Raw genomic sequence first — 26,304 nt, forward strand, 5'->3', positions numbered from 1 at the left:
GACTATCAGAGAAATGAGTCTGGAAATGGAAACAGACATTTCAAACAAACAGCTCCAACTTACAGAGATTGTCTAAGCTCCACTGGGCACAGAAACCAACTTGACGTTTCAGATAATCAGAATCATCAGCCCACGACTCCAATGTGATAAGCCGGTCACTAATACTGGATTCAGATATAGTCAATTTATTTTCACCTGTTTGAAAAGATGAAATCCTTGGATTAACAATGAAAGAGTAGGATGATTTGCTGGGCAAATTAGTGATAGTAATGAATGTGGAGAGATAATTAGAGAACTTGAAGACTAGAATGGACTTCTACTAAAGTTTCTAAGGATGACAAGGCCAAAGAGCTTTAACAATTTTCTAGCAATACCACCAAATTTTTAACTATAAAAAGTGGGTAATAAGACAAGCATGGTGGCACACACCAGTAATCACAGCTACTTGAGAGGCTGAGCCAGGAGAATTGAAAGATGAAGGCCACCAACTCAAAATAATATAAAAGGGCTGGGGATGTAGTTCAGTGGTAGGGTACTCCTGGGTTCAATACCCAGCACTACACAAATAAAGTGAGTAATAATGCTCACCAGTTCAGATTCTTGGGCAGAATAAACTTTGCCTTTGTCCCTATTATAATTCACTGGCCTTGAAGTATCTACCCAGAGAAAAATAGAATGTGTGCAAGATTGGTGGGGTTCAAAGTGTTGGTTATCTAGTAACTAAGAAAAGAGAAAACTCTTAAAAATGAATACAGCAGATCATTAGTGCAAGAAGTCACTATACCTACTTGTCTGTGCAAACTTTTCCAGTGCGATGAGTGCAAATAGCATGACTGTAGGATGCGACTGCAACTTCTGAAAGACAATGGATTATTTTTAAAAATCACCCTATGCAGAGGCAACAAGCTATTAATTTCATCTTCTTGCCTCCAGGTGTTATTGTTTTTTGAGCAGTTAGAAAAATTTTTCTCATTCAAGTCCTCAATCATTCGTTTGGCAAATATTGTTAGCAATGAAGAACCAAGATAGAATCTCAATCTTATATTTCTTTTTCTTGAAGTCACTGGGCTAATTTACAGATACAGAAATTTCAACAGTATCTTGTTAAATACATTATGTCATTTTACTTAGTAACATTTATATGAAGGCTCTGTTACACAAAATGTTGATTCTTAAATTCATTTAAACAAGCTAAAAACTTAGAATTGGAGCTAAAAATAACCTTCTATTCAAAATCCTGTAGAGAAAGACTCATCACTACCAACTTTCAGAACTATAAATAATGAAATTAACAACTAATGGCTTGTTTTTAATCTGGACTCTGAAAGGAATTCTACAAATGGCGATGGTAGGGGAGAGAGCAACAAGTGGGCTCTTTGAATTGTACTTGAGTTCATGTCACCCGAGTTTCCACTTACAGAAGGTCTACGCTGGGAGCCTCAAGAGAGCTAGAACACTAGAGGGTTCCCATGTACTTCCCTGGTGCCACCTGACTCCAGCAGAGCTTATCATCCAACCAACACCCTCCCCCATTGTGAAGCATCTTCAGCATCCTGTTTTTTGCCACATCCATTCTCAATCCCTCTGCCTGGCTTTTCCAGCTCCGAACCCTCTTCTGCTGGCTACTGGGTCCATATCCTCCTACCTCTAAACACTATTTTCTTTGATCAGACAGTTTGGTCTCTGGATTTCTATCTGTGGCAGTACCTTGGGCACAAAACCCACTTTTCCCTCCTCTGGGCACAGCTGAATCCTAACCTTACAGCCTGACCCAGTTGAAGTCTCACCATCAGGAAGTCTGTCTCATGACTACGCCAGCCACACTAGCCACACCACCCCCTCCTTCACTCCTCTCAACTCTTAGGGCACTTAAGGCTAGAGGAAACAATTTTTCCTTTGATCACATTCTGTCTTAAAATGGAGGCTAACTGTCATGTCTTAGTACTTCTGTTTCAACTGACCAGTAAACTTCCTAAGGAAAAGGACAGTCCTGTAACTTCTGTACCCCCATGAAGATCACTTAGAGCAGTATAGGTTTAATTTAAGCACTATTAAGTAAGTATGGACCTATAAGAACTTTCATATTGAAATTTTGGAAAAAACTAATGCTCACTTGGCCTGCAAAAATAACTGTTAAAAATACAGGCTGGCCATGGCCAAGACTGTGGTCTAGCACTGGGAGAGATCTGAAGGCACAGCCTCAACCAACCACAAGCTTCACAGATGTATATCAAATACTCCAAAGATGACAGTTTTAAGAGCAGCAACAGTAGGGTGGTCAGGGGTAGAGATTCGCATCCACTGGAAACCTGATCTGATGTTGGAATGCCATGTGGTTTTGTTTCTACTCTGGAGGTCCCTATTGCCATCTGGTAGGCTCTAAGGACACACAGAAAAGTCTAGCAGCTATCTTATGACTAAATTTAAAAACAGACTAACTCAACTGTTTTTGCTTTTGCATAGAATAAATCCCTCCCCCTTTTTTTTTTAACATAGGAGGGAATAAATAACACTCAGGAAACACCTGCAAATAAAATTTACAACAAATTCCATTCTCTGTGCCAGGGGCTCTGTTGGCAACTTGGGAAAAATGTACAATTCTAGATGACTAAGAATAACTAGCTTTGATGTCTCACTTACCAGACACTGTAGCAAATATTCCAGTATTCCTGGGCCAAGTAAACCAATGCTTGCAGGACCTACACAAATACAACAAACACTGGCTATAATTAAAAGTGCCATATTATTATTAAACAGTAACTAATAACAATCAAATTGTTTTGGTAGAAATCCATACCTTTTACAGAGTGGTCTCATGCACATTATCCTATTCAACCCTCCTGCTCTGAGGTTGGTTCAGAGTTGGTCACTGAGTAAAGTGACTCCCCACCACCTTTTTTTTTTTAATTGGTACTGGATACAGGGGTGCTGTACCACCGAGCTACAGCTCCAGTCCTTTTTTCAATTTTTATTTTGAGACAGGGTCTTTCTAAAATGTCAAGGCTGGCCCTGTACTTGCAGTCCTCCTGCCAACCTCCCAAATCACTGGGTTATAGGCATACACCACTGCGCCCAGCTCACGTTCTAATTTCTAATCCATTGTTTCTTTCATTATATGTGCAGTAAGTAGCTGAGCTAGTCACATGTACTTTACTGTTAACTTTACTAAAGTGGGTAATATTCATTAAAAAGTCGAATATCTATGTCTCAGGAACTAATGCAATCTAAATTTCTTTTCCTATTCCTCTCTCTGATTTGTCTTCATTATCTAGCTAAATTTTTTACATATATGTAATCATATATGTAAATTTAGCTTTTGCCCTTAATTTTAAATCACATAAATACAACTTTTTTGATAATCTGCAAAGCTAAGTTAGATTACGCTTAGCCTTGTATCCTTTGTAATGTTTCTTACCGTTAGCCCCATCCCTCCTTTTCTGTTACAGCAAGTTTGATAAGACCTGCAGTGCAAACTGCCCTTAAAGTCAAGCAACTTAGATGTTCCTCTGTGGTGCTTCCCAGAGTTACCTGCTAGCTTCTCTGCCAAGCAGCCTAGGACCGCAGATGTATTCCTGTGTTTGGCAGGATGGCCTGAGTCCTGGCAAGCTACTTCTCCATTTAAATTGAGAATTTCAGTCAATTTCTGGAGTGCATCCTAAAAACAAAAAGGTAAGAGTGGATGTGAAATATATCTTCTCAGGTCATTTTCCCAAGAGAATTCTTTGAGACAAAGCTATAACCAGGTGTTAAACTCAGAATAACCATATAAAATTATACAACGAACCCAATGATATCATTATTGATGGGAAATATTGTTTGCTCAACCTGAATGGAATGGAATTTCTAGATTCCATTTTATTCAAAATACACTTGCTATACATTTGATATCTATATCTATATATCTATCTACATCTCTACCCTCTATATACATATGCTACTCTTGAATCATTAAATAGACTAAAGCTATTCAAATGTCAATATGATTAGTAACATTAGGGCCTGGTGATGTTGTAGTAAAAAGTTACATAAAAAAAAAAAAATGTTTCACCACTGCTGGACATGGTGGCATGTACCTGTAATCCCAGCAATTTGGTAGACTGAGGCAGGAGGATTTCAAGTTCAAGGCCAGCCTCAGCAACTTAGTAAGACCCTGTCTCAAAAAATAAAAAAGGCTGGGGGGGGCTGGGGATGTGGCTCAAGCGGTAGCGCGCTCGCCTGGCATGCGTGCGGCCCAGGTTCGATCCTCGGCACCACATACCAACAAAGATGTTGTGTCCTCTGAAAACTAGAAAATAAATATTAAAAATAAATAAATAAATAAAAAAGGCTGGGGATGAAGCTCAGTGGTAAAGTAACCCTGAGTTCAATCCCCAGTACAAAAAAAAAAACAACAAAACAAAATTTCGCCAAGCAAGAACAAATCCTATCAGAGTTTTTGAAGCAAATGAAAATGGAAAACATTTATAAGCCTAGGTAAAAAAATCAATCAATCAATCAGTGACTAAGTTAAATGATTTTCCCTGTGCTGTCTATAATTTTTTTTTTTTGTTTTTGTACAGGACCCAAATGTCTGAGGCTTAAACAGACAAATAAAAGATGCCAGAATCCAAATTAAAAAAAAAAAAAGAAGAAAGAATCTGTAGACTATACAGACTAATTCAATAAAAGTTTAATATTTTTGTTCTATGTAAGGTACACTCAATGTTACACTAATGCCTAATATGTTTCAGCAAGACTCAAAAGTATTCTCTCAGTACAATGCCCCTTTTCTCTTAATTGAAAACTTTTATTAAGAGGAAGTTGCTCAGAGAAAGATAGGAAAATCAACTCAGCACCTTAACATTTTCTTCTAGTTTCCAAACAAAGATTGTCATTATAGATATAAATGCAACGATTTTTAACATTTACAAAATTTTAAACTAAAACCTTATAGTATGCTATTGCTAGAGGAAGCAACACTTCATTAGTAGAAAAACATTTTACATAATAAAATTAATACTGAATAAAACATATCTCAAATGTATAAAGAGGAAAATACATCAAATGTTCTTTGTGGTCACTAATCCTGTGCTTAAGCACAGATGACATTTTATAAAACATTAGCAGTATTCACTTACTTTAGTAGGTAATGGACATTCATCTAGCAACAATGTTATAACAGCTGGTCCCAGTGGGTCTTCCAATGGAATAACTCTAATTAAAGACTGGACAACGTCCAGCCATCCTTCATCTAAGAGTAAATCAAGAAAATTATACAATGGCGTCACTCTTTTGAAAATGTGAAAATATGTAACTTATAATAGAGTCACACAAGAAATACTTTTGGCCTTTGTCCTGCGGCTTTGATTTTATTTGTGGTACTGGGTGGGGACTGAACCCAGGGCCTCTCACATGACAGGCAAGTGTTCTACCAGTGAGCTACTTCCCCAGATCTCATCTTGAAGCTTTTGAGCAGCTGATATTTGGTATAAACATAATTATCAATTGGTAGTTATCATGGTGGAGTTCAAAATTTTATTATGGTGCCTGGAGGTTAGGGGGCATCTTTATTTGGATAAAATTTAAACTATGATCATCAAACTATGGTCATTCATAAACTATGGTCATCAAATTATGATTAAAACAGTTTTAGAAGTCTTATTCACTACACAGGAATTAACTGAAAACACTAAAGTATACTCTGTTTTGGCTATATTTTCAGAATGATATTTAAGAAATTGAGGGCCCAATTCTAGAACATCTAGATCAAAATCTGTCAATGCCAAAAAAGAGGGTTTTTCTTTTCTTTCATCATCTCAAGTGAGAAAAAACAATCACCAAAACATGCAATTAAACATTCAGGATATAATATACAGTGCCTATTACAAATTTTCAGGGAAATTTCCATATACTAAGGGCTTTTTGTCTTAAAAAACAAAGTGGCCACATTTCTTCGTTATTGTTAATTCATTAGAAAGTATTTAAAAAAAATACCTGTTTCTGCCATTTCATGTAATGTAATCATTGAATAAGGAGGTTCCTGATCACTGAAAAACAAACATTTAAGATATTAAACTTGAGGAAATAATAAATGACAATTTCAAAGAAAAAATCAAATTGGAAGTGTGTGGATAGAAAGATAAAGAGATGAATATGAATGATTGTAGGGAAAAAGATGGAAGAGACAACAAGAGCTACAAACTCTCAGGACAAACGTATACCTTATGTACTCATTTCCACAGTCACTGCCTGTGAGGGCCCACAGACAAAATGGGCTGATGGGCACACGCAAAGGTTGTTATGTGGCTTGCAGTAAAAGCACAGGACTAAAATTGGAGACCAACGTCTACTCTTAGCTTTACCTCTAGAGGCCCAATGCCAACTGAGACAAGCCAGGAAGGTCAACATCATCTTCCTAATACTTACCTCAAAGAAATGCCAGGATGGAAGAAGGCAATCCCAACTGAGGACTTAGGAAATCAAGGACCTACATAAACATCTTCATTTGAAAGTTTCCTTCTGGGAAATATCACTGCATTCTTAAACTTCATAAAATGGTATTAGAAGAAAAAGAAACCAAACTTAATCAAGAAACTATTTAATATTCTAGACACTAGTCTAAAATGGCATCATATATCTTATTTCCTTGACTTTTCAAAGTGGGATCCCAGAAATCTAAAGAAATGTTTCAGGGAAACTTCAATACTGAAATACTTTCCATCAAACATTGATAACTCTAATTGTTTAAGGACACACTGTTTATTTAAGCAAACAACACTTAATTTGTATGTTTTCTGTCATGAAAAAAAATTAACATCCATAAGAATAACCATATAGCTGGACCCCAGCAGCTCGGGAGGCTGAGATAGGAGGATAGAAAGTTCAAAGCCAGCCTCAGCAATGGTGAGGTGCTTAGCAACTCAGTGAGTCCCCGTCTCTAAATAAAATACAAAATAGGGCTGTGGTGTGGCTCAGTGGTTGAGTGCCCCCGAGTTCAATTTTTTTTAGTACCAAAAAAAAAAAAAGTATAACCTTGTACCTTCTAACATAGGAATTTCTATGTTCATTTCAGGTATTCATTAGATGCTGGTTGCTTGATGTATTCTGTGTCCCTTCATAATAAGGGGAAATCATTTTAAAAGTTTTTTTTTAAATATATTTTTGTTTTAGTTGTAGGATGGACACAATATCTTTATTTTATTTATTTATTTTTATATGGTGCTTATGATCAAACCTAGTGCCTCACATGTGATAAGCAAGTGCTCTACCACTGAGCTACAACCCCAGACCCTTAAAAGATTTTTAAAAACTATTTAACTGACTGATACAAACTCTGGTAATGATGAGATTAAGTATGCATATACTAAACAATTCCATAGAAGCTTTTACATAGGTCCACAAATTGATGCATATTTATGCTATTTAACACAGGATTATTTGTAGGAACAAGAATATGGCAGTAACCTAAGTGACCATCACCAGAGGAAAAGGTAACAAAATATGGTACTTTCAAGCATACAAATGAATACTGTGTGTGGCAGCCAGAATCGGTTGCAGATTTACATACAGCAATATAGATCTTAAGTTAATATTAAGTGAAGTTAAAAACAAAGAGGTTTATAACTAAACCAGTTAATGTAAATTGAAAAAAAATCATACACAAAACTCTATAAATATTCTTCCTAACAAACATAAGCAAACATATGGTAGGAGAAGTGGAAGAATATATCTTTTTTTTTTCTTTTTGATATTTTCTTTTTCATCTGGAACTCAAATGCTCCCATCTCTGCCTCCAGAGCAACTGGAACTACAGGGACGAACCCACCTTAAATTCACCAGTATGGCTACCTACTGATATTTGGAGGTGGGTGTTGGAGAGAAGAATGAGATAAGGGAAGAAGTGAAGAGTAATAAAACACAATATAGAGTCAAGAACTAATAAGGAATAGGAGTACTTCAGTTCTATACAGAAGTACTTAATGGACGCACACACATCCCTACACTCAAAGAATAAGATGAATTCCTTTATGGAGCAGAAATGTGGCAGAAATTTCTAGAAGGAAGCAGAAGTTAAGCCAGAGGACTACTGGGCTGTAGGTCAGGAGCTGAACACAGGTAACCAGGAGTTCTGAGTTTGCAAGGTAGTGGGACACAAACCACACCTATGGATGGGCAGATGTATAGAGTGAAGCTGGGATAAGGTTCCTCTCAGTGGAAGGGATGAAAAAGTTATTAATGATAAATGGAGCTAAAACTGGTATAAAGTGCAAGTTTCTGGTGACTGAACAAGGCAAAAAAAAAAAAAAAGCAGCAGGACTCAAGCTTCTTATAGTGGGTCAGGAATGCAGAACTATTACCACATTTCAACTTCAGGTTCATTCAAAGAAAGAGCACACATAAGCAATGCAGGCCCTGCAAATGTATACCAATCATATGGGCACACACCTGTAATCCCAGCAGTTTGGGAGGCTGANAAAAAAAAAAAAAAAAAAAAGAGAGAGAGAGTGTCTATAGGGCTAAGGATATAGCTCAGTTGTGGAGCACTAGCCTACCATGTATAAGACCCTGGGTTAGATCCCCAGCACCAGCACCAAAAAACCAAAAACAAAATTAAAGAAACAACTAAGCTGAGCAAAGTGGTGCATGCCTGTAATCCCAGAGACTTGGGAGGCTGAGGTAGGAGGACTCAAAGTTTGAGGTTGGCCATAAATAAATAATACATACATACATATAGATATTGCAATTATAGAACCATCTGTGTTTATTGTCCTCTTTATTTTTTACTTAAGAAAGGGTGACACTGACATGAAAGGAGAGCAATGGTTCTAATGCCATAGTGAGAGAGTTGCTATAGAAAAGAGTAGCATAGTGGTATTGTCTTGTATTCCACAATTTTGTTTTGAAATAAATTACCTATTTGCAGCATGCTGCAATACCCAGTTTTCTTTTCCCCTTATCTAAACAAAATTTTAACTCTATTTTTTGTTGTTGCTATGGTTGTCTAATTTTAATGCTATATATTTTCAATTTTGTTTTATAATTATTTTTTTAGTTGGACACAATGCCCTTAGCTCTACCACTGAGCCACAACCCCAGCCCCTATATGTTTTCAATTTTAACTCATTTTCTTCAGTTCTGGAAATTTCTCAGCCATTATTTCTTTGAAGATTGTTTCTGATGTTCTGAGTGAATTCTTCAACACTTTCTTCTAATTAATTAATTTTCTCTTTATGGCATATTTGGAATTATACCATCTATTGGAATTTTTATTTCAGCGACTATGTTTCATTTCTAAGATTTCTGTATGTTTCTTTCTCTTTTAATTCATATCTGCCTTTTGTTTTTTTTTGTTTCTGTCTTTTCATTTGATATACTTTTCTTAACTGCTATTTGATTGCTTGTTTGTTTTCATTTTTTAGTACTTGGAATTGAAGCCAGGAGTGCTTTATCACTGAGCTATACCCACAGTCCTTTGTATTTTTTTGAGACAAGATTTTCTTAATTTTTTTTAGTTGTAAATGGACACATACCTTTATTTTGTTTGTTTATTTTTATGTGGTGCTGAGGATCGAATCTAGCACCTCACACATGCAAGGCAAGTGCTTTATTGCTGAGCCACCAAGACAGGGTTTCACTAAATTGCTGGGGCTAGCCCTGAACTTGTGATCCTCCTGCTTCCTTAGTCACTGAGATAATAGGTTTGTGCGCCACCATGCCTGGCTTGCATATACCCATTTAGATATATTCTTTACCATACTTAGATCATGTTTCATTTAATAGCCCTATAAACTTTATAAGTTCTAAATTTCTTCTTCAATAACTTTTAAGAATTACGCTATATGTCTATGTTCATAGACTGAATTCTGTTTTGTCATTATCTTATCCGTTGTTCCATATCTGCCTTATTTTCTCATTCTCCAAAGAATTACATCTATCATTTAGGAAAAACAGGTTTGAGGTGAAAGCTACCCTGTTACTCAAATGTACACTTGCCTCACATAAGTGAATTATATGCTTTTTATCCACAAGGTCACTTATAATTTGAAATATTTTCCTGGAACTTTGAAGAAAGGCTCCTTTCTTACTCCCATAATCTCTTAATCACTCTCTTAAAATATGGCTAAATCTATTCTGCACCTGTTTTTCTAACAAGCTTAAGTTAACATTGCTGTGGTCTACTTCCTCATTTGGGAAGGATAACTTTTCATTACAATTTTACAGTACAAGAGATAATTTTTAAAAATATATACATGTGTAGCTGGGCATGGTGGTGCATGCTTGTAATCCCAGCAACTCGAGAGGCTGAGGCAGGAGGATTGCAAGTTTGAGACCAACCTCAGCAACTTGGTGAGGCCCTAAGGAATTAGCAAGACCCTGTCTCAAAATAAAACATAAAAAAGGGTTGGGAATGGGGCTCAGTGGTTAAGTGACTCTGGATTCAAACCCGATTTAAAGAAAAAAAGAAAAAAAAAAAGCATTGATATGTGTGTGTATATGCTCATATATATAATATATATATATATACACACACACACACATATATATATAAATTATATATATATATATATTTAGGTTCAAGTAAAATTACATATATATAAATATTTGATAATCACATTAATAAAAAACAAGTTTTGTTTAGTCTCTCAAAAATTATAGCATATGCCGGGTACAGTGGTGCACACCTGTAATCCCAGCAACTCGGGAGGCTAGCGCAAAAGGATCACAAGTTCCTTTTGCAGAGAGATTCACATATGTGTGTGTGTGTGTGTGTGTGTCTGTATTATTCCTGAAGACCAAGAAATACTCTGGTATTTTGAGGAAGAGTCTAAAATAGCTCAGATACATACTGTTTTATGATAATTTTTATTTTTGGTACTAGGGATTAAGCCTAGGGGTGCTTTACCATGGAGCCACATCCCCACATTTCCAGCCCATTTTTTCTCTCTCTCTCTCTCGTTTTTTTTATGGTGCTGGGGATTGAATCCAAGCTTTGTGCATGTCAGGCAATCACTCTATCAACTGAGCTATATCTCCAGGGCTTATTTTTTTATTTTTGAAAAAAGGTCTCACTAAGTTGCTAAGGGCCTTGCTAAATTGTTGAGGCTGGCCTTGAACTTGTGGCTGACAAGTTTTAATACACCTTAAATTAACTTGTTTTTCCAACTTGAACAATACCCTTTAATTTCACTGTTATTCAATCTTGGATTTTGTACTCCGTTAGACCAAGCAGGAGAAAAGACAAAACAAGTACAGGTGTGTCCTGCAGTTTCAACTTACTAGGCTCCCCAACCAGATCTAAGAACCAAAGAAGAAATATAAAGAAAGGAGAAGGAAAACTCTCCTTGGCCTTGTCCTTAAGTGGCCAACAGTAGTTGCACACAGTCTACTCTTGGTGAAACAAGTCACTTTTTCAATCTCTGGTCAGTGGCATTGACTAGGCAAGCACAGTAACAGTGAGTCATTATAAAACCATTTCCTAGCTAGTAACACAAACTCACTCCATATTACTATATACCCTAATAAAAATCATAGCTTCAATTAGTGTTTTCTGCTATAGAAATGTTTAGACATTTCTGACATTTTAGAACAGGAGTGGATGACAGCAAGTAAAAATATCAAACTTCACAATTTACTCTGCCATGAGAGGAAAAATAAAATATTCTCCCCTCCCCAGTAAGCACAAGCCTTGACGAATACATCCTAGATAAACTGAAGGAGTCCAGACACTGGAGTTCCAGAACACTGTGCATTGCCCTGGAGGTGCCAGTGAGTCAGATACTTACTTATCTACAAGGGTCCTTATTACTGCCAGTGTGTCCAGCACTAGCCCATCTACATTTTGTTTTTTTCTCCTTGGCTCATGTGGTCCTCGGCCCCTTCTTGGAGGCCGTACAGGGTCCCGGGTTTGGCTCCTTGTGTCAGCAGTGGGGACTGCACTGTTCTCGGCTTGTTGCTGGTGGGTGTCAACACTGTCTTCTCCTCCGCTGTCGTCTCGGCAGATACAGGAATTACCCATGGTAATAGTGGCACTTCTAGTCCACAGCAGGTGGGCTATGTGCTCCTCGAGAGTCCACAGCAGACCCTGGCCAAGGCTTCTGCTCGCTAAGAACACGGCCCAACCAAAGACAATCATTTAGGTAGTTTTCAGTTTTCCAAGTACTGTTTTCATAATCTGGGATTGAAGAACTTGCATCCTATTTGTTTTTAACAAGCAAATGCCAAAGCACATTGCAGAGCTGATTTCCAACATTATCAGTTACAGGGAATTTTGGTCATCTGCTGGCAGTTCTAAAAGAAAGAAAGGAAAAGAAAACGAAAATGAACAGAAGACTCCTGGAAACTCAATTACTGACTTTCCTCGTTTGGTTTTATAGACATTTAAATTGTAATAAAGAGGGCTGGGACTGTGGCTCAGCAGTAGCACACCTGCCTTGCAGAGGCACTGGGTTAGATTCTCAGCACCTCAACAACTAAGGGAAAAAAATTATAATGAAGAGTCATCTTTGTTGATTTTTATAGGTTTCCAATATGAAGAAATATCATTGGATAGCAGAAATAACAATCAATCAATAACTTTTTCATCATTATATTATAAAGTTGATTGCTAAATCATATCCTTGTAAACCACAGGAGTGACCAGTGATGTTTAAAAACCATATGTTTAGTTCTTCCTATGGATAGAGAAATATATTAGAAGAATGTGTCCAATTTTTTCAAGGACTCTTTTTGTGATCATGTAAACATATGGGACAATTCAATGTTTCAAATAAAATACCTAATTACACATGTCTATTGTTGAGAAAGTTATGATACAAATGTGAGAGCGCTTATTTAATAAAAAGAAGAATAAAAGAATAGAATGTTCCTTTTAAATCACTAAAACTGTACTGATTTCCCAAATGGAGTCTTAGTTAAGAATTTATAGAAATCACACAAGTATTTACAAAGTTTTTCTGTTAGGTAAGCAAGACTCTGGGGAAATATGAATTTATATCACAAAGTTATATCCACACAATGATCAGTCTGTTGCCCATGTCTGCTACAAAGAATAAGACATACCAATTATCTTTGAAAATACTAAGCACCTTGTGCCAGGCACTATGCTGGGACAAGGAGAACAATGAGCAGGGTACGATTCCCTCCAAGAGGAGATAACTAAGAGATTTCAATGCTTAAAAGGACAGAGGAGACAGAAACCAGAAAAAAACTCTTTTAAGGGTCCCTGGTATAAAGAGAAGGAAGGTACAGTCTCTGCCCTCCAATAATTTATGGATGGCCATTCTCATCCCACACAGTGCTTATTATCAAAAAACCAAATGATAGAAGTAGCTAGTCACTGAGCTGAGAACCTCTGCTTAGGTTCTGGAAAGATGTGGAATTGGGAGACTAACATGGGATAGGCAGAAAAAAGTAAAAACTCATGCTATCATTTGGAGACTAGGAACATAAGGAATAGATAATGCCAGTGCATAGTTTCTACTCAATATTTGGTTATTTACGCTTAATTCCTCATGTCCTGAGCACTAGTTTAGAATTAGATGTAAATAAAATTTGAAATTCAGTGGGATTAGAAGAGAAAAATTATTTCTATTATTCTGGAAAGATTCTTTTCAGTTTTTCCCTGGTTTTCTGCTCATGGGGAGAAATAAGGGAAAAAATGGAGATAAACATCTTTACATATATATAATTGTGCAATTTAATATAGAGGGAAGAGAGGAGGGAGGGAAAGGAATGGCAAAGTAGGACTAGAGGAGAAAGAAGAGGGAGCAGACAGACATTATCTGCTTCCAGACAATCAAAACAGCAATGGCTGAGCCAAGTAATACCACAGATGCTCTTGGTTCCTCAAAAACAGACTGGCTGTCTTTAGAATTTGGAGGTTGTACTTAAAAGAACATGTCTGAAGTATACAGGTAAAAGCAGAATGCAAGGTCTCAGTTGGAAATAGTCTTTGAACAGAGAACACATTTAAACCAGCAAAGAGTCAAAGTAATGGCATTCCCATTACTGCAGGGACAAGGGTATAATTCCCTCCAGAGAGGAGAAAACTAAGAAATTTCAATGCTTAAAAGTACAAAGGAGACAGAATCCAGAAATAACTCTTTTAAAGGGTCCCTAGTATAAATTTCTACTGATCTTATAAATTATGCTGGTTTCTGAAAAAGACCAAAAGCAACATTTAAAAAGCCATGCTTTGGCCCTTCTCAGATATTGCACTGTTGGAATGATGCAGATGAGAGGAAGTTTTCTGATAGGTCTGCCACATGGGCAGTAGCATAGCTGATTATGTCACCAGATCAGTTTCTTGACATTCTAAAGTATTACATTAAAAAAGGGGGGGGGGCTGGGGATGTGGCTCAAGTGGTAGCGCGCTTCCCTAGCGTGCGTGAGGCACTGGGTTCGATTCTCAGCACCACATAAAAATAAAGATATTGTGTCTACCTAAAAAACTAAAAAACAAACAAACAAACAAAAAACCCCAAACAAACCAAAAAACCTTTATCTGCTAACTTTATTTTAAAAAATTAATTTAGGTTGGGTATGTTGTGGTGCACATTGATAATCCCAGCAACTGAGGCGGCTAAGGCAGGAGGGTCACAGGTTTGATGCCAGCCTCAGCAACTTAGAAAGACCCTCGGCAACTTAACAAAACCCTGAATCAAAAGAGAAAATAAAAAAGGATTGGGGCTATAGCTCAATGATAAAGTGCTGCTGGGTTCAATCGCTAGTACCAAAAAACAAACAAACAAAAACCGAATTCAGTTCAATTTTAAAACCTAAATGCTGCACAAGTCTAGAGAAAGTGAAAGCCCCCCTTCTACTCTATCTAAGCCCATTCCTTTTCCAGACTTAACCCTTGTTAAGATCTTTAGTCCTTTGCTTCCATGACTACTATTATGCATTGACAAATTAGTTTTTTCCTTAAGTCTAATCATGGCAAAGTCATAAATACTGTCCTATGATTTGCTTTTGCCTTTTTTTGTTTGTTTGTTTAAACTTAATACCACAACTTTCTATTCCAGCATATACAGAACTACCTCACTGGTTTAAAGGTGGTACAGAAATCCATACTCTGGTTTATCATGGTTTCTTCCCATCAGGTTATGAAAGTCTGGCTAAATCAACTGATATGTGGGGATGATGGAAGGGAGTGGGCCAGTCTGATAAAAAGAAACTCCTGGGGAAAGCTTTATCACCTGGGAAAGTATTTTTTAAACTCCAAACTGCTTGGCTGGGGTTATAGCTTAGTTGGTAGAGCATTTGCTTAGCATATGTGAGGCACTGGCTTCAATCCTCAGCACCATATAAAAATAAATAAATAAATAAAGTTAAAGGGAAAACAACAACAACAACAACAAAAACCACTTCCAAACTGCTTTCCCCACAGTGAGGGCCCAACTATTCCCAATTTTTGCGAATAGAAGGGATACTACTGGCTTTTCTAATGCTCTACAGTCTTTCTACACCATCAGTATGGAAGGTCATATGAGAACTAGATGAAAAAACAGATGCAATCTAACCAGACACATTAAATCAGAGAAGGCACACCTGAAGAAGGGAGACAAATCAGATACTAAAAATAACTGGTAATGTTGAGATGCTGAAGTGAGCTCAAGTTCCAGAAAACAAAGGCTTGAAGGACAGAGGATAGTTCATATTATAAAGTTTCAATTTGTGTCTAATTAACAACAATAAAACACAAAAACAAAACAAAACAAAACATGCTGAGGGTGCCCTTGAAGATGCAGTTTGTTGAAATACAGCTATTTTGGGGGGTGGGAGGGGTACCAGGGATTGAGCCCAGGGGTACTTAACCACTGAGCCATATCCCCAGCCCATTTAATGTTTTGAGATCAGGGCTTGTTAAGTTGCTTAGGAACTCGATAAGTTGCTGAAGCCGGCTTTGAACTTGGGATCCTCCTGCCTCAGCCTACTGAGCCACGGGGATTACAGGGTATACCATCTTACAGGGAAAAATGTAATTTTTTTTCAATGTTGGAGACGGAACTCAGGGCCTTGTACTTGGCTAGTGGTTTACCACTGAGCATATTCCCAGCCCCTGATCACAAATCCTAAACTTTATTCTACCCAAGAAAACTTTTCCTAAGGCTTAGGTAAACCGAATATAGAATAATTTATGTAGATTCCCACTTAGTATAATTTCATGGTGATTATAAGATACCCAATACATCTTTTTTTTTTTTTTCTTTTTTAAATCTGGCTAACTTTGGAAGAAAAAAATTAAAAGTTTTTTTTTTTTTTTTCCATTTCCAAACTGAGTTCAAGTATATTTTGGGTCAATTTCTTCCAAGAGTAATTTTCCTTAAATGATCCAGAAAATGATGTCAATTATAAATCTGTGAGAGAAGAAAAATGGTTTTTTTTGTTTTTTTTTTTTTTGTTTTTTTGCTTTTGAGATAGGGTTTTCACCATGTTGCTCAGGCAGGCCGGAACTCCTGGGCTCAAGAGATACCCCAACCTTAGCCTCTCAAGTAGACACATACCAAAGTGCCTGGCAAAATGCAGTTTTTAAAAAGTTTTCAAATTCTTTGCAACCAAAAACTTTTCTTTCTTTCTTTCTTTCTTTTTTTAAATAAAGGACTAGCTATAAAGACCAGGTAGAAAGAAGAAGTTAATTAAGTGGAAGAAACCATGAGGCATTTCACAGAGGAAAGCCTAGGAAACATAAGAAAAAAAAAACAAATTCTTTAAAGAATTTCTGAAAGGAGCATACTGAGACTCCTGAGGATTATAGCCACAGGCAGGGGATGTAAACAAAGTACATCTTTCAGACTTATTCACACTGGAACTCCTGGGTGATATGTATAGCTTGTTACTTGAAAATGTTAGTTATCTTTTCATAGGCAAAAAGGCTGTGACTACTGATTGGGTGATAAAGCTAAACAATTACACTTTATGCAATTTTTTTTTTTACCTCTTAAAAAAAAAAAGCCATTATGTGTCCCACTTTACAAGGACCATTGTCTTAAGACAGGAACAATCAGTTTACAACTTTTGGGCAGGATGCCAGAGGCCACCTACAACATAGTACTCAGGCTTTGGCCCTGTCAAAAAGACCTGGGCACTTGTACTGGCCCTACAATAGCTATTGCTATGCATCCTAATTAATCTGTTAATGCACTTTACAAAACAGAAAAAAGTAATAGTCTTACCTCATAATATAACTCCAAATAGCCAGAATCCAAATTTCTAAGATGTGGCCCAAGTTTGTGTCTTTTAAAAAGCTCCCCAGGTGATTCTGATGGCAGCCAGGTCTGGAAATTACTGTTTTAGTATTTACAATAGCATCTGGCACAGCAAGTAGGACCTATTGACTGAATAAAGGAACAAACTGAAGTATTAAAGGTGATTCTTATGGGATCAAAAATGTTGACATCCCTTTCCAGAAAAATGAATTAAGACTATCTTAGAATGTAGTCCCTTGGAGGTTATCAGTCAAAATAGCAGTTAGAATACAGTTATATCTAGTGGTATATAATTATTAGGATATATATCTAGTGGGATATATACTGCAATGGCCCATGTCTCTAATTCCAGAAACTTGGGAAGCTGAGGCAGGAGGATTGCAAGTTCAAAGTTAGCCTCAGCAACTTAATGAGGCCCTAGGCAACTTAGTGAGACCCTGTCTCAAAATTTAAAAACTTAAAAAAAAAAAAAGGGGGCTAGGGATGTGGGTAAGTGCCCCTGAGTTCAATCTCTGGTACAACAACAAACATTCTATCTATTAGTGAGATGTACAATTCATATCAACAAAATGAAAAAAATAGCCACCCTATGAAGCAACCCAATGACATACATAGTATCCTGCTTGTGGGTGACAGCATCCAAGGTTGAAACTGAAGGAAAATGAGTAAGACTAAAGATTATGTAAAAGCAACATATCTGTAATACCTAAACATTTTACCTTAACTTTGAAGACTACTCAGCATTAGCTCATAAAGCTGATTTTGAGAAAGAAAAAAAAAAAGTTGGTCACATAATTTAAAAACACAAAATTATCACATCTGTTGCTAGGACAATTATCAACTGACTCAATGATAATCTTTATCACTGGATATTACTGCTTAGTAGAAAGACTCATCATGTAAATGGTAATACTTAAAATCAGCACTCTTGATAACAATTATGCAAGAACATAATTATAGTCAAACATTTCCTGTGCAAATATGTCTGTGAGTTGTGGCATTATTAATTTTGATACCCCTCCTTTTTCTTTGGTAGTGCTGTGGCTCAACCTCATGGTCTCAAGCATGCTAGAGCAAGTGTTCTTCCAGAGCTATATACATCAAGCTCCTTCCTTTTTTGGGGGGTGGAGGGAACAACAAAACAAACTATTCTTTCCATTTCTCTTTTATGATTTATTAGATTTTTTTATATGTATGTATATAAATTTATTTTTGTGGTGCTAGGGACTGAACCTAGGGGTGTTCTACCACTGAGACACATCCCCAGTCCTTTTTATTTTGAGACAGGGTCTGAGTTGCTGGTTTTTTTTTTTTTTTTTAAAGAGAGAGTGGAGAGAGAATTTTTTTAATATTTATTTTTTAGCTTTTCGGCGGACACAACATCTTTGTTTGTATGTGGTGCTGAGGATCAAACCCGGGCCGCACGCATGCCAGACGAGCGCACTACCACTTGAGCCACATCCTCAGCCCCCTGAGTTGCTGGTTTTGAGCTTGAGATTCTCCTGCCTCAGCCTCCTGAGTTGCTGGGAGGATTATAGGCATGCACCACCACATCTAGCATATTCTTCTAATATTCTGTATTTTTCAAAGTGCCTCTGATAGAAGAAAAAAAAACTTGGGAGTGTCAGTAAATTCAGTATTAAAGCAGTAAGGTTCTGGCACTCACTGTCAGTACAAAACACAGACCTCTACCATTACAGCCAGCTCACCAAGGAGGCATCTGGCCAACTGGTCTAACCCTCTCTAACAAATGGTCCAGGAATCAGTGATTCATCTCTTCAAATATTTGCTTATATTCAGTTGTTAAGCAGAACATTTTCAGAAAGAATTTTTTTTTTTCCTGAAAATAAGACTTCAGGATTATGTTGCCAAAAGGGAGAAGCTAGTTAAAGGAATGATCATAAGGAAGGAAAAAAAAAAAAAACACAGACAGTGAGCATGCAAATACTATGTTATAATTTTTATCTCATTTCAAAATAGGGTTATGGGATGTGCAGTGTTTTTTCTAATTCCTTCTACCCACCAAAGCTAAATCAAATAGCATGGATGGCAACAATATATTATATGCTGGAAATTTTAATGATTTTTCTCTCATTAGAAAATATTTTTAGACTTTTCCCTAAGATAGTGAGAATGTTACACGTAATAGCTTCTAGTGTCACATTTACTGCACCCCCCCCCCCCGAAACTTAATTATGAAAAAGTTTAAACATACAGGAAAGTCAAATAAAATTCACTGTCTTAGCTAGAAGTAGTGGCCCAAACATCCCAGCTACTTTGGAGGCTGAGGCAGGAGGACTGCAAGTCTGAGGTCAGCCTTGGTAACTAAGCAAGAATCTGTCTCAAAAATAAAAACAAATGGGGGGAGGGAAGGAGATGAGGCTCACTGGAAAAGCACCACTGGGTTAAATTCTCCAGTACTGCAATAAATAAATAGATAAACAAATAAATAATCAAACAAACTATGAATAGTGAACATCTCTATACCTACCACCTAGATTCTAATCATTAAAATGTTGTTATACTTTTTTTTTTTTTTTAAAGAGAGAGAATTTTTTTATTTTTTATTTTTAGTTCTCGGTGGACACAACATCTTTGTTTGTATGTGGTGCTGAGGATCGAACCCCGGGCCACACGAATGCCAGGCGAGCACACTACCGCTTGAGCCACATCCCCAGCCCAAAATGTTGTTATACTTGCTTTATCACATATACAATACAATCCATCTCTATAACCATCATCCCTCCATCTAAATTTTTTTTTTTATGTATTTCAAAGTAAACTGAAGGCTTTCAAATCCTTCCTCCTAAATGATTCGGCATGCATATTCATAGCTGGACTTCAATGTTTTTAGAAGTTAATTTTACATTTGTACACATTTTAAACATATATGCTGAGTCTTGTCAAATGCATACATCTGTGTCTTCAAACTCTATCAAGGTAGAGAATATATTTGCTTTTATAATATCTTATGGGATAGCTCAAAGACCATAATTTCCTTACTGAAGATTTAGTTTAAATGGAGGAAAACACAGAAGTCGATAAAACCGATTATTTACTACTGCAATATATAGATAAGAAAAGTAGACATATTTCAATAGTACACTTGCCAGAGGAAACAAATTATCTAAAGAGGTTTTAATTAGAGTGTTTCTGTCTCTAGACTCTAAAGCACCTAGTCTTTTGTTGAGGGAGAAGAGAAGGGCAAGGCTATGAAATACAGTCAGTCCATGGTTTCCCTAATTGCAGATTAAAACTATTGAAAAAGAAAAAAACTGCACATGCACAGACTTCTTTTTAAACTTCTTTTTGTTGATTATTCTGTAAACAATACAGTATAAAAACTATTTGCATAACACATTTTGTTAGGTATTATAAGTAATTTAGAGATGATTTAAAGCATAGGGAATGATGTATGTAGGTTCTATGCAAATATTATAATATTTTACAGAAGGGACTTGAGCATCCATGGATTTTGGTATTTGCAGGGATCCTGGAACCAATCCTCCTTTATCACTGTGGGATTGTTGTATTTGGTTGGAATCTCCCCCAACTCCCACAAAAGGAAAGACAGCCTTTCTAAGGTGTTTCTTTTTTTTTGGGGGGGGGGGTCACACAGGTACACAAAACTATGTATCTGCAGTGGCACTGAGCACTTGAGGCTTCAGTTACATAGGGCACTATCATCTCCTGGATTGTAACTTTCAAGTAGTCTGGGAGAAGTACAAGATGATTCTGATATTACTCTTAAGCCCTGAGGATGGTTTAAAAAAGTATGCCTTTCAGAAAAAAACAGGTTATTTTCTTGGTTGAATGGTTAGGGAAAGATTATCTGGGAAAAAAACTTCACCTAGTGCACACTTGTAATCCCAGCTACTTGGGAGGCTGAGGCAAGAGGATCAGAAGTTTGAAGTCAGCCTGGGCAATTTAGCAAGACCCTGTCTCAAAATAAAATAAAGATGGTTGGAAACATAGCTCAAATAGTAGAGTGGTTAATATGCGCAAGAACTCTAGATTTGATCTCTAGTACTACAAAACACAAAAACAAAAACTTCCCCTAAAATGTTGACAGCTTTTTAACCCAGTAGTAGTGCAATTTAAAACCAGGTGAGACTTATGGCAGAAAGAATTACAGAATATAGCCTGATCTGAAACATAAAAAGCAGAAAGGACAAATCATTTCAGCATTCAAAACAAGTATTAAAAAATAAAATTCAGACCTAGGATAGAGTAAAAAATTTCTAGAAGCAAATACCAGTTTTTTGTTTTTTTTTTTAAAGTAGTAAATAATCCCTGCTGAAGTTTGAAAGATTGAAAAATCTGCCTTGGATCCAAAAAGGAAATACTACGGAAGAATTGAGGTAAGTGCTAATGATGGCTGCAGGACAGAGAAGAAAAACACATGTAATATTCCATAATCTTTGAGATTCCACCCTTCAAGGAGACCAAATAACAGGAAACCATATAGCCATGTTATTCAAATACATACAAATTGAAGGCAAGGATTTTTCTATTGAAGAAAAGCAAACAAAACATGTAGCCTGAATGATAGTACTTTCATTAATGATAACCACTTAAAACGGTGTCTCAAAACACTCAACTGCATACTCAATTGGATTCCTATTAGAACCTAATAGGTAGTCAGTACATATTTTAAGTTAATTTCTCCTAAAATCTGTAAAAAAGAAAGCATTTCCAAAATATCTACCGCTTTAAAAAATGGGCACACCAATGTGTATTCAATGTGTATACACCAGACACCAAACAAAGATGAAAAGAGGTATCTCAAGCTCTTGGCAAAGGGAGCTGGGGTTAGGGACAAAGGATATAGCTCCCTACCCAAAGCCTGTGGATTAGACATTGGGTCCACTAGAAGGAAGCCTCTGGACCCAAAAATTTTCCAATAAAAGAACTTGATCATATTGAAACATCTCTGTAGAAGCAAGTTTTTAAATGACTATATAAATTAGCATTAACAAGGGGAATAGAGAACTTACATTTGCATCACAACACTCATTTCTTAAATAATATGCCAAAATACTATTGTATAAATATCTCCACTAACATAGTAAAAGATTAACCCAAAGTCCATAAATTAACTTGATAAAATAAAGCTAAATAGTAATTCTTATGAGAAACAAAACAAGAATTCACAATATAAGGAATTATCATAGAAAACCGAAATAATTTTGAGACAATACTGATGATATATCCCAAACTAAGCACCCTTCCTGAATACTGCAGAAATCCCCATTCCACATATGACATGTGAGAAGTTCTGTATCAGTGCCAAGTTTTCCAGGGCAGACTACCTGGGATAAAAAGGTATTAATGACCATAGTAAATTCTAATCATTTTAGTTTTAGGTTATAAATACTACGTTTTAGTTATCCTTAGTAATTCACTTGGTATGTTATTAATAAGTAGCTCAGACACAGGCAAGGGTGAACAATCATGAAAAAGAACAGAAAAAAAAGGAGCTGTCACCAGGTGTGGTGATGCATACCTGTAATTCTAACTTCTTGAGAAGATAAGGCAGGAAGACTGCAAATTAGAGGCCAGCCTGGGCAATTTAGTAAGATCCTGTGTCAAAATAAAACAAGGTAGGGGATGTAGCAAAGTGGTACAGCAGCTGCCTAGCATGTGCAAGGATGAGTTCAATTCCCAGCACTGTGAAAGAAAAGTAGGGGGAAAAAGAGCTGCATTTCCCATGAGAAGGGGTGGGGTAGGAGTCATATTTTGAGAATCACTGCACTAAGTGAACAAAGAAGGAAATGTGGAGGGGTAAGAAAAAACTAACACTGAAACATTAAACTATGAGGTAATGCTATATTTGCTGAGTAAAGTATTTCAAACCTCCTATTTGAGGTGTACAGGGTTCATGAAATTATGCCAGAAACTGTAATTTTAAGCAATAGAAAAGCAACACATAGAGTTCATTCTTTAACAAACTTGAATGCATCTCAATTCTATTCTTAATTCTCAAAAGCTCAGAAAACAGAGAAAGGGGAATACTTTTAAAGAACTCACTACTAAAGGAACTTTGCCTGATTTAACCTTGAATATACCTTATTTTTATCTATAGTTACTGTTTTACGTATTTAACCAGCAACTCTCCCTTTGGGGAAGGATACTGAGAGCAAAATATAATAAATCTGTATATTTTTCTAGTCATAAAGGTCAGCAAGAAAACTTCTTCAAAACTGACTTACTGAACAAATAATAGAAAAATATTCATTCTTTTGTACTCCTAAAAGTAAAAGTTTCCTCCTAAAAGTAAGTCCCAAGTTTTGGCACTTACTACTTCTTGACTATTTTGTTTTCCAAATTTCTAATTTGAATACCATGAAAAAAAATTACCCACATTCAATAGTAAATGGTAAATGTCTTGAAAATGCCAAAAGCATCAGGCTCGTTTGCACAGGCCTGTAATCCCAGCACTAGAGGGGCTACCGCAGGAGAATCACAAGTTTGAGGTCAGCCTGAGAAATTCAAAGAGATCCTGTTTCAAAATTTAAAAAAATAAAAAGGGGTGGGGATGTAGTACGCTGGGCTTAATCCCCAGGACTGGGGAGGAGGAGGGAAAAAAAAAAAAAAGCAAAAGCTTGAAGAGACACTAAATACATAGTTTACTATCCCCAAATAGCTCTTCTAAAATAGATTACTGGTTTTACTGTGCTTCTCATCTGTGATGCCCATTGACTTTCCATTTACTTTTGGAACCCTGAAATTATCACATTTTTCTTCATAAGGATCCCACCACAAAATACAGAAAATTTGCCAGATGTGGTGGTACATGCCTGTAATCCCAGCAACTAGGGAGATTGAGGCAGGAAGATTACAAGTTTTGAGGGCAGCCTCAGCAACTCAGCGTTCCAAAAAAAAAAAAAAAAAGATGGGGAGTGGGTGCTGGAGATGTAATGTAGCTCAGTGGTAGAGTGCTCCTGAGTTTAATCCTCAGTACTGCAAAATAACACCAAAAAAACAAAACCAGAAAATTTACAGTTTAAAGTTGTATAATAGTCATTATTATCTTCAAAAATTCCTAATAATTTCTCCAAACAACACAGATCTTAAAGGTATTAAAGAAAGTTTGTTGTAAAGGATGTAACGTGACTTCCCATCTCATTCTAACAAAAGACATCATTATTGAGGAAAATATATACAATTCTTGATGGAGTGGACTGACCTCATGAGTTGAAAGAGATTGTAGTAAATGCACATCAGGAACACACAACAATTTCCATTGTTAAACTCTTACCAAAGCATAGGTTAGAGCTGTTGGGTTTCCCCCCTAGTCATTACAAAATAACACACTATTATACAGTATGCTAAGTTTTAATTCTCCTTGACACTTGCTAAATAATTATTTTGCTGACAAAGCAGGAAAAACGTCCAGATAGGATAAGCTAGAACACTTCCTATAATCGATACCTTAAAAATATCATTGAGTACAGAAAAAAAAAAAAATGGAAGGGGTTGTGAAAAAGCAAAATAACGGGACGTAGAGACATTGAACACCAAATATCCTAAAAAAATAAATAAATAAAAAACAACAATGACCCATGGAATATAATATCAGAAAAGCAGGAAATCCAGATCAGTTTAAAAACAAAAAACAAAATAAAAACCCTACTTCAAAAATCACAACTTTTTTTTGGAAAATCAGCTCGAACATATGCCACTAACTGAACATTCATGAAGTGTCACACATGGACACAAGTATCTTTTTAAAAAATTTTTTTTTAGTTGTAGATGGACACAATATATTTATTTTTATTTACTCATTTTTATATACTGCTGAGGATTAAACCCAGGGCTTCATGCCTGTGAGGCAAGTGCTCTACCACTGAGCTACAACCCCAGCCCTTGGACACAAGTATGTTAAAAAGTGTTTTCATATATAAATCATATCTGATTTTATATATATATATATAAATCTCATATCTAAAACATATCTGAGAGCGGAAGCATGGTATTCACTAATTCTAGACATCCTAAGGCTGTAAATATATACATACATATATATATATATATATATGAAAAAGGGGGAGGTTTACAAAACTGAGGTCAAATTACTTGGAGGAAAATTTCAGTAGGAAATTCCTGTATGAAAAGATTATATTATAGTCTTACTCCTGCCAGCATCATCATAAATTCAAAGTAAATTAAAACTCAGAGCAAAAACGGGAAATCCCTCCACCCCCATGGTAGCAAGGTTTGAAACCAAAGGTTTAGATTATAATGTGACCTAAGAAGGTGGGAACCTTGGAGTTTTCAGTGCATTCGGGCTCCCAGCACTCAATAGGTGATGGACCTCTGTATTAATGCTAATCTCTGACATTTGCGTTCTGCTCTACAGTTTGGAAAGGGCCTTCACTTTTATTCCTCAAGAGCAACCTGTTTGGTGGTAGGATTACAGTACCTTACTTTCACACACAGCCTGAGTTTGTAAAATACTTTCACATACTGCGTTGGCTATTTTACACTAGAAACTCAAGGAGATTCAGTAACTCCACTAAAGAAGGACAAGCAGATGGTAGGTGAAGGACCTGTAAACTATGAGACTACTCAGTCAATAATAGACACTTCCAACCCTTGAAAGTACAAAGTACAACACTCCAGGGGGAGCAACCTCACTCAACTCTACCAGATAGAAGCTCTGAGTCTCAGTTAAACATCTCTGCCTCTGTTTCGGTCTCCCTCCCGCCAAAATAGGGAAAGGAGGCAACAGGCAGGGACAAATGTCTAATCTGGGGCCATGCAGGAGATGTTGCTGAAATGGACTCTCCCCACCCCATCCTGGCACTAAGCCCAGAAGCAGCTGAATCCTGTGTCTGGGACACCTGGTCGGCCTCCAGAGAGGGCAGACCTCCGGCCATTCCCATTTCCTCCGCTATTCCCCCCACTCGGGCTTTCCAATGAGTGGAGCTGTCTCGTTCCCAGAACCTCCCAGAAATCCCCTCTCCCCAAGGTCCCTACCCAATTTTCAGCCCGGGCCTCGGGAGCGGGAGAATCCGCTAAGTCTGGCTCCTACCTACTCGCCTTTCTCTCAATGGGGGCTCTCGATCCCGGGGCGTTTCTAAATGTCCCGGGGCGGGGGGGGGGGGGCTCTGCC

The 26,304-nt window shown here is 36.9% G+C and overlaps 1 protein-coding gene across 8 annotated transcripts in view; it reads right to left on the reverse strand.

The window, feature by feature from the left end:
- Positions 1-26,304, reverse strand: part of Rspry1 (ring finger and SPRY domain containing 1) — a 44,304-nt gene that overhangs the window by 17,311 nt on the left and 689 nt on the right. For 3 of the 8 annotated variants that reach the window (XM_015488679.2, XM_015488678.2, XM_015488681.2), the window contains exons 2-9: positions 17,154-17,315; positions 11,763-12,267; positions 5,974-6,026; positions 5,118-5,230; positions 3,529-3,655; positions 2,641-2,699; positions 789-855; positions 64-195 (exon numbers count right to left, since the gene is read on the reverse strand). In XM_015488679.2, coding sequence (XP_015344165.1) covers positions 64-195; positions 789-855; positions 2,641-2,699; positions 3,529-3,655; positions 5,118-5,230; positions 5,974-6,026; positions 11,763-12,112 — 901 coding nt within the window. In that variant the 5' untranslated portion in view covers positions 12,113-12,267; positions 17,154-17,315. Of the gene's footprint in view, positions 1-63; positions 196-788; positions 856-2,640; positions 2,700-3,528; positions 3,656-5,117; positions 5,231-5,973; positions 6,027-6,405; positions 6,525-11,762; positions 12,268-17,153; positions 17,316-22,692; positions 22,770-26,304 lie in introns of those variants that run through there. The other 5 variants (XM_015488683.2, XM_048792142.1, XM_048792140.1 and 2 more) reach the window with 4 other exon arrangements.

Source organism: Marmota marmota, unplaced genomic scaffold, assembly GCF_001458135.2.
Source record: "Marmota marmota marmota unplaced genomic scaffold, marMar, whole genome shotgun sequence".
NCBI classification, from domain to species: domain Eukaryota; kingdom Metazoa; phylum Chordata; class Mammalia; order Rodentia; family Sciuridae; genus Marmota; species Marmota marmota.